General features: G+C 38.3%; 1 protein-coding gene across 2 annotated transcripts in view; it reads right to left on the minus strand.

Moving 5' to 3' along the window:
- Window positions 1-7,917: 7,917 nt before the first annotated feature.
- The window catches only part of TMEM245 (transmembrane protein 245), an 86,524-nt gene continuing 79,085 nt past the window's right edge, over window positions 7,918-15,356 (minus strand). For both annotated transcript variants that reach the window (XM_086740443.1, XM_086740442.1), the window contains 2 exons: window positions 12,560-14,913; window positions 7,918-12,490 (listed from right to left, as the gene is read on the minus strand). In XM_086740443.1, coding sequence (XP_086596569.1) covers window positions 14,868-14,913 — 46 coding nt within the window. In that variant the 3' untranslated portion in view covers window positions 7,918-12,490; window positions 12,560-14,867. The remainder of the gene's footprint in view (window positions 12,491-12,559; window positions 14,914-15,356) is intronic.

Here is a 15,356-nt window from a genome sequence, read left to right on the forward strand (position 1 = left end):
AAGATGTCTAAGTGCAGCCATAAATGCTTTAAGGAGGCATTGGCTTCCAAAAATGTAATCCTCGTAACAGAAGTATAACTCAATGCATCACCTTGCATTTGGCTCTGTTAACGTATACATTGTTAAAATAAGACTAGTTTGACAAGTAACCAAGATTTCTCAGAAGGAATTTCTACCTGTCATTGCAAATGCTGAGAGTTATTACATTTAACCCTCAAATAATTACAATTTTTCTTCCTATCTGTCTTGATACACACCAGCAATATTGTGATAGAACAGTTTTTCACAGGAACCTACTGCAATGCCTTCTAGAACAAGTATTTTCATTTATGCTTGCCACAGTCACTTGTCTGGTGTATAATCCATCTAGTTTTCATGTCTGTTACCAACTTTTTAATCTTGATGTTATTTTGACATGGTATTTGTCAGCTTTCACAGGACAGCTGTCTACCAGATCAACAAAATTCTTCACAGTATTTCCTTAGGCAAGACCTGCCATGAGCACAACCACCCAGAAGACAGGAATCCCCTTTATCAAAGGATCATTTCAGTTTAGCCAAAGAACTATTTTTCATATTTTATTTAATTCATATGAAGGTTCAGAGCACTTCTACTTTGAAAGATAGGACATAACTGTAGAAATAAGCTGTGTCTTTCCTCTGTGGCCATGGATATGGCGGGTTTTTCCCAGCTGAGAGAACTTAACCTCAGAATAATTTTCTGCAAGTATTTATTCCTGAGAGATAGAGTAATGACACTTGAAAGTGTACAGGCAAATCTGATTTTCTCATACAGGTACTGAGAAATTTCCATTTAGCTACTCAATAACTGCCAGCGCAAGACAGTTCATTCTGACCAGAAAATGAAATATAGTGGAAGTTTTTGTCACCACGGGACATTCATTTGCTCTCACAAGAGAGCAGAAGTGCTTTGAAAGCAAGCTTTTTAATGCTTGCAAACCAGTGGTGATGGCAAGCAGAGTTCAAATTAATTGCCATCTCCGTAGTTTTATTAGGAACACATAAGCATAAGGTTGACACTTTCTTGGATAAATATGGCCACGAAAACATACAGGACTTCATTAAATCGCAATAATTGGCAATACTCCAAAGAGAAAGTCCAATTTATTTCATCCTTGAGACAAAAAAAAAAACAAACCAAAAAACAAAAAAAAACCCCAATCTTTAGTTTAATTCTCCATAAAGAAATTGGCTTTACAGTGTACAGGCAGCTTATGGTTTGTCAGGATGTATCGAAAAATGGGAGTAGACTAACCACTGCTAGAACGATTGCAATAGTACAGCCGTGACAGTCTAGCTACAACTATCTACTAACTGTATTTCATAAAGCAAAGAAATAACTTATTCCCTGTCAGTTACAGACCACTGAGAAGCATACAAGAAAATATTTGACATTCCCAGTGTGTCAGTTTCTGAATTCCCCTGCCACCATCTCAGTTCTTCAAAGTCTACAGCAAAATCAGCATTTGATGAAAGCCAGAAGCCATGCTCTTCACAGAATTTCTTTGAAAAACTCTGTAGATTATTAAAGAAAAAAAAATATCTAAAGAAAATCTGACATTGCTGCCTCCAGATGGGGATATATACTGGTTATAGGCTTTTACTCAGACTTCTGAACAGGAAGCTGTGATTTTTACCTGGCTGAATTGAAATGAGTAGAACTTAACGGTGTTGATCAAGGGAAAGTTCTGGAACACCTCAGGGAAAGACGATTTTTTAAGGATCTTTCTTTGACAGGTATTTCCTTGGATAAAAATCAGATCTAGATTCCCTTTCTGAATTATACAGACTGTTTTTTTTTAAACTCATCACATTTAAGCAAAACCTTACAACAGAAACCTATACTACATAGTCCTCTTGGAGCATCATATTGTTCTCACTGCAAGACCGGTAACCCCACTGGCAGAAAACACTGCAGCAAATTCCCAACCAACAAACATAAAATAATGAGGTTACCTTTAATTATTGGTCAATATTACTCAACTGTTTTGTCTCTTTTTGGAAACCCACAGACTTGTAACCTGTATGTGGACACTTCAGGAACTGCTATGCCTTGACACCCACTGGACATGCGTCATGTTGACATTTAGCCTATAAAGCCTTCCTGTCATCAGTCCAGTGCCAAAATCCCTGGGGTGGTTCCAGCTGGCAGAGCTGCCATCTCCTAACTTTGCCATCATTAATTTCAGTTCTAAAGCTACTGAAGGTAGGTCTTTTCTTGGAAATCCCCCTAGTTTGATACACCTACCTGGATAAAGTCTCTCTTAATCATAAAATGATAAAAAATACAATAAAAATATACATTATTACAACTCATTGACTGTGGCATCTTAGAAAAGATTAATTATTTCAACTGTAACAGGTCAGTTACCTCTGTTGGTAAAACAGAGGTAGAAGAGAATTGTATGAAAATACTTCTTTGCCATCGTGCTTCTTGTTAATCTGGCAAACATTAACCTGCTTGTACCATTAGTTACTCATTTATCTCTAAATCTTCATATCAAATGCTCTTCCCCTTTTGATCCATAATCCCAGACTGGGGCAGCAAGTTTAACTCACCAGCATAAGGGTGAACACTTCAAGAAACTGCTAAAGTTCAAGTAAGCCAAAATTACCAAAGTATGCCTTTTCTAAAGAAGTTTAATTACATTCACAGCCGTGACAATGAAGAATTTTTTTTTCTTCTGAAAACTGAGAAACGGAGACTAAGATGCAAAATTAGCAACCTAACCTCTCTCCAGTTCTTAGAGCAATCACAGTGTGTAGTCAGCAACAGCAGAGCTGTAAAAAGGATGTTCTCAGTAGGGTCATACAAAAGTTTTCAATTAAACTTTTTTTCCCCACATTAAAAAAAAACAAACTCAAGAATGCCTTAAGTCAGGAGAGCCAAGATTATGTGCGAGTTTCCCTAAAACTTGTCAGATAACTTCAGCTGTATGATACTTACCAACAAATTACGAAAACACCAAAGGTTCTTACAAGTTTTATCACAATGGTCTTTTCTCTGCTGTTTGTCTTCTTAAGTAAACAAAAGCAGGTGTTTGCCCAAGATAATTTTATTTTATATTTTATTAATAAAAAATATTAGATTCTGGTAAGAAAGGCAAAATTCAAGCAAAGAGACTCATTTAATTATCTAAGGCATAAGGATTTGATTCCACCTGTGAACCAAGAGTGCAAGTGTGTGCACCGTTCTAGGTCTACAATAAAAAAAACCAAACCACAAAACACACCCCACAGAGCTGTCAGTACCTACTTGAACCCCACCCTCCACCTGCATGCGTTGCAAATACCTTAAGTGTTTAAAACAGAGTTACAGTGAAGGAAGGAGAAACTAGCTGAAGGAATGGATGAAGAAGATTCTTATAACTATTACTGCAACACAAAGCATGGCGTAAAACAATGGAAGCGTCTCGTGTGCTTCATTTTGGTTGTGCATTGCACAGGGGACTGATGCAGTATTCCCGCCAGGCAGACCATTAGCTCTATTGCATGTGGTCACGAACACAGTTTTGGATGGGGTGACAGTGAGGGCAATATCAATAACAATAATTGTTGCTTCTTCCAGGCATTTCCAGATACACAGCCTGGTCTTGGTGCTACTCATCCATTGCACTTTGGTACTGCGCTCCTATCCTGCACACCTACCCTCAAGTAGATTCTTGTCTTCGCACTGGGGAACATGGCACAAATTAAGAACATAAAATAAGGAGCCTAAGAGACCAGTAAGGGAGTTTGGGGAACAAATAAAAATTACATTATTCCTTTGCTTCACGGCTCCCATCGTATCTCTTTCTCTGCTCTTCTCTGCTCCAAGGCAGCAGAAACCCACGCAAAACATAACAGGATAGAGCTCTGGAGGACCTAGAACAGTTGGGGTTCTGTTTGCTTAAGACAGATTGTTTCAGCCCTACACGAGGCTATGCGCTCCACTGCAGCCACCAAATCAGTAACCTTGCTGTTAGGTTGCAACTTTCAGAAATATGCCTCTCTTTAGCAAAGCCTTGAATTAGTTGTTTCCTACCACTGCACACCTATTAAACGCATTTTTTGTGTCCTCCTTAAACCATCTTGCATCCACCAACTTGCCCAAAATGCTTGCGAGCATGCATGCTCAGAACGTCAGGGAAGTGGAACTGGATCCTCAAAGAAGTCCTCAGGGTCCATTTAAGCACAAATAATGGCAGCATTAATATAATTTCCAAGATTACCTGATATAAAGAAAAAAAAAAAAGAACTACTTGCTATGATGTGAAACATGAACTTCCTTGTGAAAAGTAATTAGCGCGGAGTAGTTTCTGACTTGGGACAGCAGAAAGCTACTAATTGTTTGATATAAAGCTATGTCAAAAGCTTTAAACATTCTTCAGTCAAAGGTAAGAATAAACAGTGTTTCATATGGAAGCTCAATTCTTTTTACATTTGATACATTAGGATTACCGTATGTATTTCAGTTGCAGCATGAAATTTTAAACAGCAGCACAAGATACCATCGCGATGTTTTTCTGGACTATCTTCATGCTTCAAAAATGTCAATTGCTATTTTTATGAGTGGTAAAGCCAAGACTGCAATTGCCTTGTGAACAAGGGACTTTAATGTTCACAAGATTAAGAAAACCCACAATTTACCAACTATTACTTTTCAGTGCTGTTTAATTAAAAAGGAAAACTTAAGTGTATCACTACAGTCTTCTAAAGCAGTAAGAAGAAAAACAGTTCAAAGGAATCTTTGGAAAATTTACCAGTGTTCAGTGAAAATTTCAATCTGATTTTTCAAAGGGAAGGTATTGGCTGCATCTATTCACCATCTGGGAGAAGATACTCCAACCTTACAAAGTAAACATCTTCACAGCTAATTGTCCAGACCTGAAGCTACATAAAACTGTCTCTTACCATCATCAGCCTACTCAAAATAAATGCACTTGAACTATAAGCTTGAGTGTACACACACATAAACATCCATGGACACACAAGAGAGTGCATTTTGATATCAGCAGACATTTAGTACAGGAGTTGTTTGCTTTCACCTCACTCAATGGGGAGAGGAAACACATGTCCCAGCCCATATTGAAAATTATGAAAAACATAGATTAGAAAACAACATAAGATAAAATTTTGTTCCAATTTATAACACATACAACAACAATTATTTCAGAATGGCTGAAAAAACGCAATATATAGTAAAGGTTACTCTTCCGGTTTTAGTTCCCACCAACCCAAAAAACCCAACATATTAATCTTGGAAGTAGCAACCAGCTACTTGCCACAGATTTCTTCTCACATTTCAATGAAATGCTAACAGCTGAAACCACCTGATGGAGGGGCTTTTACCACCCCTTCCCCAGCAATTAATTTTTAATGCTAAACAAATTGCCACAAGCAGAACTGAAGAGGAACTGGAGAAGGTGTAAGGACTTCAGAGGCTCACGTATATTCTGTGCATGTGCTCCTCAAAAGAAACAGAGGTGGTGTGACAAACACCGCATTACCAAGCAGGCAAAGCTGAGTGTTCTGACATTAAAAGAAAGGTTTAAAAAGAAAAAAAAAAAAACACACATCAGTATGAGAGAGTGTCGTAGTTCAGCCCTGATCAGGACCAGACTACGCAGTCTGTCTCTCGCTCCCCCCACCCTCCGAGAGAATAGGGGGAGATGATATAAGAAAAAACAGCTCAAGGTTTGAGATAAGGACGGGGAGAAATCCTTAAAGTTACCGTCACGGGCAAAACAGACTCGACTTGGGGAAAACCATTCATTTATTTCTAAAAATTAGCAGGAGAATGAGACAGGGAACAAGATAACCTCCCCCCACCCCTCCCTCTTCCCGGGCTTAACATTATCTCTACTACCTTCCCCTCCCGAGCGGCACGGGGGGGGAAAAGGGAATGGGGGTCGCGGTCAGTTCATCACGCGTTGTTTTATGCCGCTGTATCATCGTCAGGGGAAGAACTCCTCGCATTCCTCCTCTGCTCCAGCGTGGGGTCCCTCCCACGGGCCACAGTCCTTCGTGAAACTGCTCCGGCGTGGGTCATCTCTTCCACGGGGTGCAGTCCCTCTAGAACAGCTGTCCCAGCAGGCCCTCCACGGGCCACAGCCTCCTTCAGGCCTCCACCTGCTCCAGCGTGGGGTCCTCCACGGGCTGCAGGTGGATCTCTGCCCCTCCGTGGACCTCCATGGGCTGCAGGGGGACAACCCGCTCCACCATGGTCTTCACCACGAGTTGCAGAGGAATCTTGGCCAGGAGCCATATTACTCCTCCCCCTCCTTCTTCACTGACCTTGGCGTCTGCAGCCATTCCTCACAACAGGCTGGCAGACGCCTCTCAGGATCCTTTTTACATCTTATTCACTTCTCATCTCCTCTCCACTTCTTGCAGCCAGGCCGGGCCGAGTTGGGCCCAGTCGGCTGCCCGGCGGGAGGCCAGAGGGTGAGGCCTGCAAGGCCCATGAGGCTCGCGCCTCCCCCTCTCTGCCCCCCGCTCAGCTGCTTCACATCTTCTTCTCCTCTTTTTCCTGTTTTCCCCTACTTAAATACGTTATCGCAGAGGCGTTATCACGGAACATTCTGCTACCAATTGGCTCGGCCTTGGCCAGCAGCAGGTCCGCCCTAGGCCCGGCTGAGTCCACTGAACAAAGGGGAGCAACTTCTAGCAGTTTCCTACAGAAGCTACCACCTTAGGCCCCCCCTCACTAACAAAACCAGAACAGAGAGAAATTAATCTCCAAGGAAATCTACTACAGTATGAATTACTGTACCAGAAAAACTTTGTTTAGATTAATAAGCCAATGGAATTCTCCAAATAATAAATATGTAGTTTTGGAAGTGATGATTACTTCTTACACTGAAACAATTACCTTTTAAATTACATCTCTGGTCAAGCTCAAAATACACGGATAATAGAGATTTCTTTCAGCACATTTTTTGTCTATGTATCTGCCTGATGACTCTTTCATATTCTTTAGCCTCCCATCCCCAAAATATTAATGAACTGTACTGGACGTATACCTCCAGAACTACTTTGAGGGAACAATTGAGACTGAGCAAATACACTCCTTCACCAGTGCTACATTATTATAAAGCTTTAGCTGCTACACACGCTGAATAGATCTACTTATTTTCTCTTCATAAAAACAAACACTGTATCTGCACATTAAAACCACTAAAAAAACCAAGTGAGAGCAAAGGTGTACTCACAGAAGTTCATGTGCTTTAGGCTGCCTGATAGCAGACGCATTTGTCTTAGTTCAAACTTAAAAGGAATTCTGAGCATCTTGGTAGATTTGTCTCAATTTAAAAAAAAATAGTTATTAAGCATCACTCGCCAAAAAACCCCACCTTGTATGCACTAAACTAAACAAGGTTTAATCCCTTCAGAAAACTGAAGAGGTATCGGCTGAAATTGATTGACTGTGCTGTATGAATTACTTCAAGGTGATGAGTCTGGTCACAGAACGGCGAGAGGGATGGAAAGTGGAACATCAGCTGTATGCAGTCATGCAGGGAGGATTTGATCACTTTTGCTTTCTCTTCAATAGAATGATCTAAATTTATGCTTAGACACCAAACAACCATTTACATTTCAGAGAGTAAGCCCTAATGGGGGTAACCTGAATTACCTACAGCTGCTGAATGTAAGCTTTTGTAGGGTCTGAACGCATGGCTGTCTAGCAAGTTGTTAGATGTCAGCTGAACCACAGTTACTGTTGAGGCACATGTCCCTCCTGACCCCACAGAAAATGTGAAGAAAAATGGCTTCTCTCAGTGAAATAAGTTACACACAAGGACTGAGATCCACTGCCATAATTGTACTTTGTCTCCAGCAAATCTGCTGTTTCACCAGATCCACTGCCGCCTTTGTGGCTCATTCCCAAGATCCCACCATTCAAATCAAACTCAAGTTTTCTTTACAGTAACAGCATTTTATTTCAAAATATATTAACCATTCTGTGCTTACAAAGGACTGCAGTGTGAACACAATATTAAGTTAAAAGCTTCTTAAACCTGCTACAAAAACCATTTTTATTAGGAAGGACTGGTGTATACAACCAAAATTATTCAGTTTAAATACCTCTGCAGTCTGCACAAGTACTTCTCAATCTTAACCAACTCACACGTTTTGTTCTGCCACACATGGACATAGGGGTTATATTTTCAATATTACACATGCAAAACAAAGTACTGTATGAAAACCAATTATGATAACAATAATTTTTAACATAGTTCCATTCTGAAGATGGATCACATGTACATTTACACATAGAATTTGTGTCAACAGACAAAAGAAGTTATTGCTCCAGATCCCCACAGGTTCCGGGTAGGAATGCACGCTATAGAACAATCCGTGCTTTGTAACGCAAAAGATCTGCAGTTAGGTTTGAGTAGGGTCTAGCCAGTCTTAGGACTCAATGTCAAAAGTTTCTTTGGATTTGGTTTGGTGAAATTTACCAAAGGGAAAAAAAACCCTTTCCCTAGTCTTTCAACCAAAACATCAAATACTAGTTAACATATACATAGATTTAACATATATATAGGTAAAGACCTAACTATTAGTATAAAAAGTTGGTTTCCAACCATCACTGAAGCATAGAAAATTTGTTTCTAAATGTAACAATCTGAACAAATTGTATGCTTGCAGAATATACCAGTAACGTCACTGGAAACTGAAAACATTGATCTACACAGCCAGTAAGTTACAAACACCACAAAAACAGTTTTTACTGATACTTCTTAAAAAAGTTTCCATTTTGGGCTGAGACTAGCAGAAAGGGGGTCAAAAATTAGGATTCTGTTTTTCCAACTTTATGGCCTGGATGCCAGTTCTTAAGCTTAATGAACTTTTTTTCTGTGGCTACTTTTTAGCTTTCTGATGCCTCTTACATTTAATCTACACCAACACCATGAAAAGTACTTTGACTGTAGGTCCTCATTGGATCATTGTATACAACAGTCGAGTGGCAAAAAGTGAGGCTAGGAAAATAAATCGGCATTTTTGCTTTAGAATCCTCATACTGAAAATTCTCCAGCTATATATATGGATGCTATAGTCCTCACTCTACCTTTACGAGCTTGCAAATGCACCCTCCTGCAAGCAAACAGGCCCCGCTTCTAACTCAAACCTAGCTTTGGTATCGCTACATAGTGCTATATGCAAAGAATAATCTAATTCAGTGCAACATGAATTATGTTTGTCCAAGTCCATCCATATGCAGAGCACATCAGGGATGCATTTACTCGCCAATTAGCAATTCCTTCCTGAATTGGACATACTATTTCAGCATGGACGTTCAAAGCATGTCCTTCAGGTCATCAATCCCAAAAGAGCGTGAAGCAACACTCTCATGTACTAAGCTAGGTTCGGAACAAGGTACCAGATGAGGTGTGTGAGACGTTAAGAGACAGGGGAACTGAAGACATATTTCATGCAGCTCTGTAGTGGATGTGTGTAAATAATTCCAGGAACAGCTGTCTCTTAGCAATGGATTACTAGACAGAAAAACCACCTTTTCCCAACTTTGTGTTAACTAAAACAGAACAGTCCTAATCACCCTACCAGTACTTGCTTGGCTCTTCCTCATTTATCAAGTAAACATTAACTCTAGAAAATGTTGCTTGTTTTCACTATATACAGGCACTATTTTGTTCTCAGATATCTTAAAAATAAAATAAAATAAAATAAAATAAAAGGACAAAATTTCAGTTAAAGTCCAAATAGGACAGATACTGCTCATGTTTACGTAATGCTGCGTATCAGTATCTACACATTTACAAACCCAATGTAGAATCCCTGAATATGCTCATCACTTCTCGCATTTTTTCTGGTTTCAAAATACCAAGTTCATTTTCCACATTGCAAGTTTGGTTTGTTTTATTTTTTTTTAATTTCCAAATTTATTACTTAAAAGCAATTTTGGAGAATTTTACCATAAAGCATTACAGTATTTTACTAAAAATGACAGATAAACAGTATCAGATCAAGTCTCCCTAAAGTTTTTTAAGAGTTTTGTAGAAATACAAATAAGATGGGAATTGCCAAAGTATGCCTCACCAAAAAGCGTAAGAAATAATAATAAGAAACCCTTTGAAATACGAGCCAAGATAGAGTTTATAAAGATTATGCATCCACGGATTTAGGAGATGCCAGATGTCACTTAGTAAAGATTATTTAATTGGGAAATGAATTTTCTCTTCTAAAATTTCAAACTTCAAGGCAAACAACTGCGTCTGTAGAAGAAGAAAGCTACCTCCATTATTAAACATAATTCAAACTCCAATCCCAATAGCTTTCAGCACCTTCTGAAGAAAATTGTAGCTCTTTCCAGAGGTAGCATCCATAAAGGTGGCACTATCTGCAGTGACAGACTTAAAACAATATAACATAAACACAATGTCTGAATAAAATGCCATTGTGGGAGCATCTTCTACCACTGATGCAAAGCCATAGAGTCTCAATAGAATAACGGTATTTTCCCATCCTTAGTATATCAGGTCCATAGGAAAGGCAGCACTCTTTGCAGTATTCTGTCACCAATACTAGCGATTAGCAGCATAGCAATTCTGCTGCTGCTTTTACTGGGGAACAATTTTATTCAGTTTTGTATTTTCAGGCTTTCTGAAAAACAATGTTTAACACCACAGCCATACACCTATTTCAGAAGTTACACTGATATCCACAATGTATGGTACTGGAGACAGCATGCAATTTTCCCTACACAATGTTTTTTTCTTATTTTGTTTAATTAAACAGATTACGGATTTTCTAATCCAATAATCACTGACAAAATACACGTTCCTCCCCAGAGTCCTGAAGAGAAGCCACATAGTCCTTGAAATCAGACAAGCTAGATGTACCCTAGATGAGCTGGAAATACATACCATTGCACATGGAAATATCTGACTGCTGTCTCCATTATTAGATACGCGGGTATCAAGTTAATTTTTAGAAAAATGAATATCATATGTATGGCTAGAATGTTGGTTTTTTTTCTGTTGTGGTTTGTTTTTTTTTTTTTTTAAAGCAGTCTTTCAAAATAAGTCTTTACTGCTCCCAACTGGCCACGGTGCATCTCTGCTGAAAGTTACCATATTGTAGTAAGGCCGGCAAAATGAGCGTGTGCCACATTCTCACCTATTGCGGTTTATTGCTTCGTGAATTGAATTAAGCCAGTATTTACAGTGACCTGAAGTTAACACGCTGGGCTGTAAACTGACACACATTCACTTCTGCTAGCTCTACCACAGCATGGTAACAGTCAACTAAGGTACAGGAAGAGGAGGAAGGGAGAACTTAGTGCAAAAAGACAGATACCGCTAACCCTTTGGCACTACATTTACTTGCAACAAGCCTGATTTGCTAGAATAAAATGATAAGAAACAGTAGAGTTGTATTTTACAATACCATGAGACTACATTGTCTTGGTGTACTACAATTATTCCCTTCTGAATTCTAAATTGGTTTTGTTCAAACTGAATACTAAAGATACTAAATATAAGTAAATACCTGCTCCTGGAATGACTGTTTATAGTAAAGCTAAAAACCATTAACTTCTTGCTGATAAGCATTACAAAAAAAGATAGTATTTCCTACGAAAACTGTAGTTTAATGCCACTACAGAAGAATCTCCTCTTTTTTTTTTTTTTTTTGAAACCCACGAGCCATCTAAAAGGCTTATTACGCAGAGCTGCTGCTTGCTTTTGCAGATGAGGCAACATAACCAGGAACTGGCATGCCACAGTATGATCAGTTTTATTATTTTCACATTATTGTGAGACTGATCTAAACTAAACCATTCTTAAAGAGGCTGAGTCTTTTCAGAAAAGAAAATAGACTGTTAAATACAAAAGGACAAGTTTTTCTATTTCTACTGGTAATTAGATACTAAAGACAAACCCTAAATGATCAAGATAAACTTTTTCATAAGGTAGTGTTCTGTTTTTTTCCTTTATTTTTTACATGGCAAAATTCAGTGACTTTCATATTCTAAGAAAATATTGTTGGAGGTTTTGTTTCTTCTTTTCTTTTTGGCAGTATACTGTTACTGTACCACCACTTAACCATACAGCTCGCGCCTCAATCAGGCATAGCACATAGCATGAGCTCCTTAAGCTACACTTACTGAGAAAGACTGGACTATGGGTAGTTCTTCGTGGCAAGGCTTAGCTGAATTTGAAACAGGAAGCATCAATATGAAGCCTCATTTAAAAGCAGGGCAAACTAAGAAGACTACATCATATATGAATTCTCTACATAAAATTATTTCTCTTCACATTGGGAAAGAAACATTTCAAAATAGCAACGTATCTTCTCAGCTGATTTTACTGATTTGCCACTATTGAAGATAATTGTGTCTGAAATACCATTTTAATCTTCACAGCAGAGACCCTTCTTTAATTGAAGGAGGTTGGACAAAGGGAGAGGGAGAAGAGGAAAACTTAAAAAAAATAATAAAAAAAAAAGAATGCTTTATAATGACTCTTAAAATGACTATGGTGAGTGCCACAGCAATCTGAAAGATTGTCACAGAAATAACCAGGATAGCAAACGGGGACAACAACAATATCTTGACCAGTGAGTAAAGAGGAGCAACAGAAAACTGGAAATACATTGAAGATGAGTATTTCTTGCTAGTAATCTTCTTTGAATGCTGTCGACAAGAAGCTATAACAAAATGAGAACACAACATTCAGTGCAAAAATTCTGAACTAAAAAAGTAATATAATAAAGAAGTTTCCCAAGTATCACAGTGATCTCATTCAAGCTGTTTAGAATGTTAGGGGAATACTTAGGGACAGCCTCAGGCTCTTTGTCATCCTCCACCCTAGCCAGCAACAATTATTAAAGTGTGTTTCATTAAAGATTTTACATGACCCACAAAACCAAGGAAATTAAAACACAGGACAGTTACTTAAATCAAGTAATACATCCTTCCTATTCAGTTAGTTGGAACTGATGTGTAGGCCTTTCAGAATTTAAAATATTAAGTGGGATCTACTTCAATGAACTTGAGTCAAAACACTAAATTAAGCCTGAGTCTGTCTTCCAAACACATATCTGCAAGTTTGCAGGTGTAAAACCAACATGCTTGAAAACCCTCATTTAAGCAGAACATTTAATCAGTAAAACTGCAGCAGCTAACCTCGATAATCGAGGAATAAGCTATTTGTGTCTTAACAAGCGGCTTGTTTTTTGCAAACCTATACCAGGACTTTCTTGCTTAGTAAGTATCAGAGTATTTCCCAATCACTTTCTATGGCAATGTAGTTTGAGGAATACAGTAAAAATACATGCAATATCATGAAAATAGGAGCCTTCCAAATCTATCAGCACTTCTGCAACTCAGGTAAAACATACATCTAAGTTACCAAGAGTTGTTTCTACACAAATCTTAGATATCCTTATCCCAAGGCAAGAACAGACTTTTATTCCAACTGTTGCATTACTGTCAACAATACTGTATTTTCTATAACTCATTATCAATGAAACTCTAAAATAAATTCAAGATAAGTTATTAGAAACTGAAAGGTGGTTCTTTGGTTAAGCATGTGCATCTGCTACTTTGTACCTAGGGCCTCATTGTCTTTGTGGAAAAGCTGTTCAAGTATGAAATTTCTACCAAAACCCTCACTTCTTACTTCTAAAAAGGATCCATTTATAAAGATCCATTGTGTCAAAATATTTCAACAATCAATATGAAGGCCTTAATTGTCGCTAAAACTGCAATTTCAGCAAAATTACGTAAGGAAGGAAAGCTCTAGAGTAGTTTGATGCTATGACCTAGGCAACACACCATTTCAGGAATTTAAGAACTCTGTTTATTATTAAGATATAACTTAATCTATATCTTATTAAGATATTTGGCCAGAGGCTTTCAGGGGAAAATACCAAACTAAATTAAAACAAAATCCATGCTCTCTCCTCTTCCTCTTTGGAAAGAAACTTAAATTTCTTTGAAAAGTTAACTGAACTCAGCCACAGCATTTGAAAACCACCATTAAACAATCCCCATTCAACTTCTTCCTATTACTGGAAGTAGACTTGACAATTGTACATTTCCTCTGCCTGAAAACACTCAAGGCCTTTGATTAAATTTAGTTGACAAGATGACTCCACTGGGATGGTGAGTAAACAGCAAAATTAATCAGATTTCACTGCAAATGAGGGCAATAAAACCATTTAAACAAGCCCTCCTATTTCTATATGAGGAAAAAACACATTTAATTTGCATGTCTATGAATTTCAGGAAGATACTAGAAATGCCAGTCTCCAACAACACTAAATTTCAGTGTGTATAACAAGATAATATTTAGGTGTTGTTATAAGTTGCAGATGATGGTCAAAGCCTCTAAAGAAATACTTTGAGGAGCAGCAAATAATTATATTCTACTTTCATTTAACAATGAGTGGTTAACACCTTTTTTGCCATCAGATTAACTCAGAATAAATATTCTGGAATTAGCTTTCTTTAAAGCTACTACAATTTAATAACACAAATAACCCAATAAATAAAAGCCAAGTCAGTCATTTCAGCAGATAAGATAATGACTCCAGTGGATATACCTGTCCTCTTAACCATTCTTTTTATGAAGACACGTCTTCAACAAGGCAGTTGAACTGTGTGTTAGTATGCAAAGCCATGGGAAGTAGACATTCTTTCTTGAAGAGGCAAAGTGCACAATAATGTAAGGCCAGCAGAAGTTTGAGAAGTGGTTTCTCCTAAAACCAAAGCGATGCTTCCCTGTGAGCTGCCCCCCTAGGCACAGCCGGAAGAGGACAGAAGGCCATGGCTGTTGTGAACTCAAGACAGAAGACAGGGATTCTCTCATGTTGAACAGGTGCAGCACAGCACCTTCATCACTCTGCAGCCATTTTAGTCTCCTCAGGGCTCTCTCTAGATGACCTGGCAGGGCAGGATGGGGGGGGGCGGAGGGGAAAAAAAAAAAAAAAAAAAAGTAAGAGTCAAATATGTTAAGCGATTACAAATATTTCGTTTCCTACAAATGAAACAAGAAACACACATGCAAATTGGTGTGTGTACTGCGGGAAGCTCTATCTACAGCATATACAGGAAGGCCTGGAACATAACTTCTACAAGTCAGAGACTACAGACAGGTCCAATTAGTGGTTCTTCTCCTAAGTACCCAACGATGACAACATTATTCATGTGAATGAAGCAAAGGATTATTTTGGACAAGCACAGAATCCCCTTTAAGATAAATGTAATGAGCTAACCTATGTAATTGAACAAGACAGCAGAGACATTAAAATGGCCACTGTCATTAATAACTTTGCAGTATCATTTCCAACTCTAATTAAGTATTCAATTAGGAGTTTATTCATTCC

Source organism: Chlamydotis macqueenii, chromosome 2 (assembly GCF_036417535.1).
Source record: "Chlamydotis macqueenii isolate bChlMac1 chromosome 2, bChlMac1.mat, whole genome shotgun sequence".
In the NCBI taxonomy this organism is placed as follows: Eukaryota; Metazoa; Chordata; class Aves; order Otidiformes; family Otididae; genus Chlamydotis; species Chlamydotis macqueenii.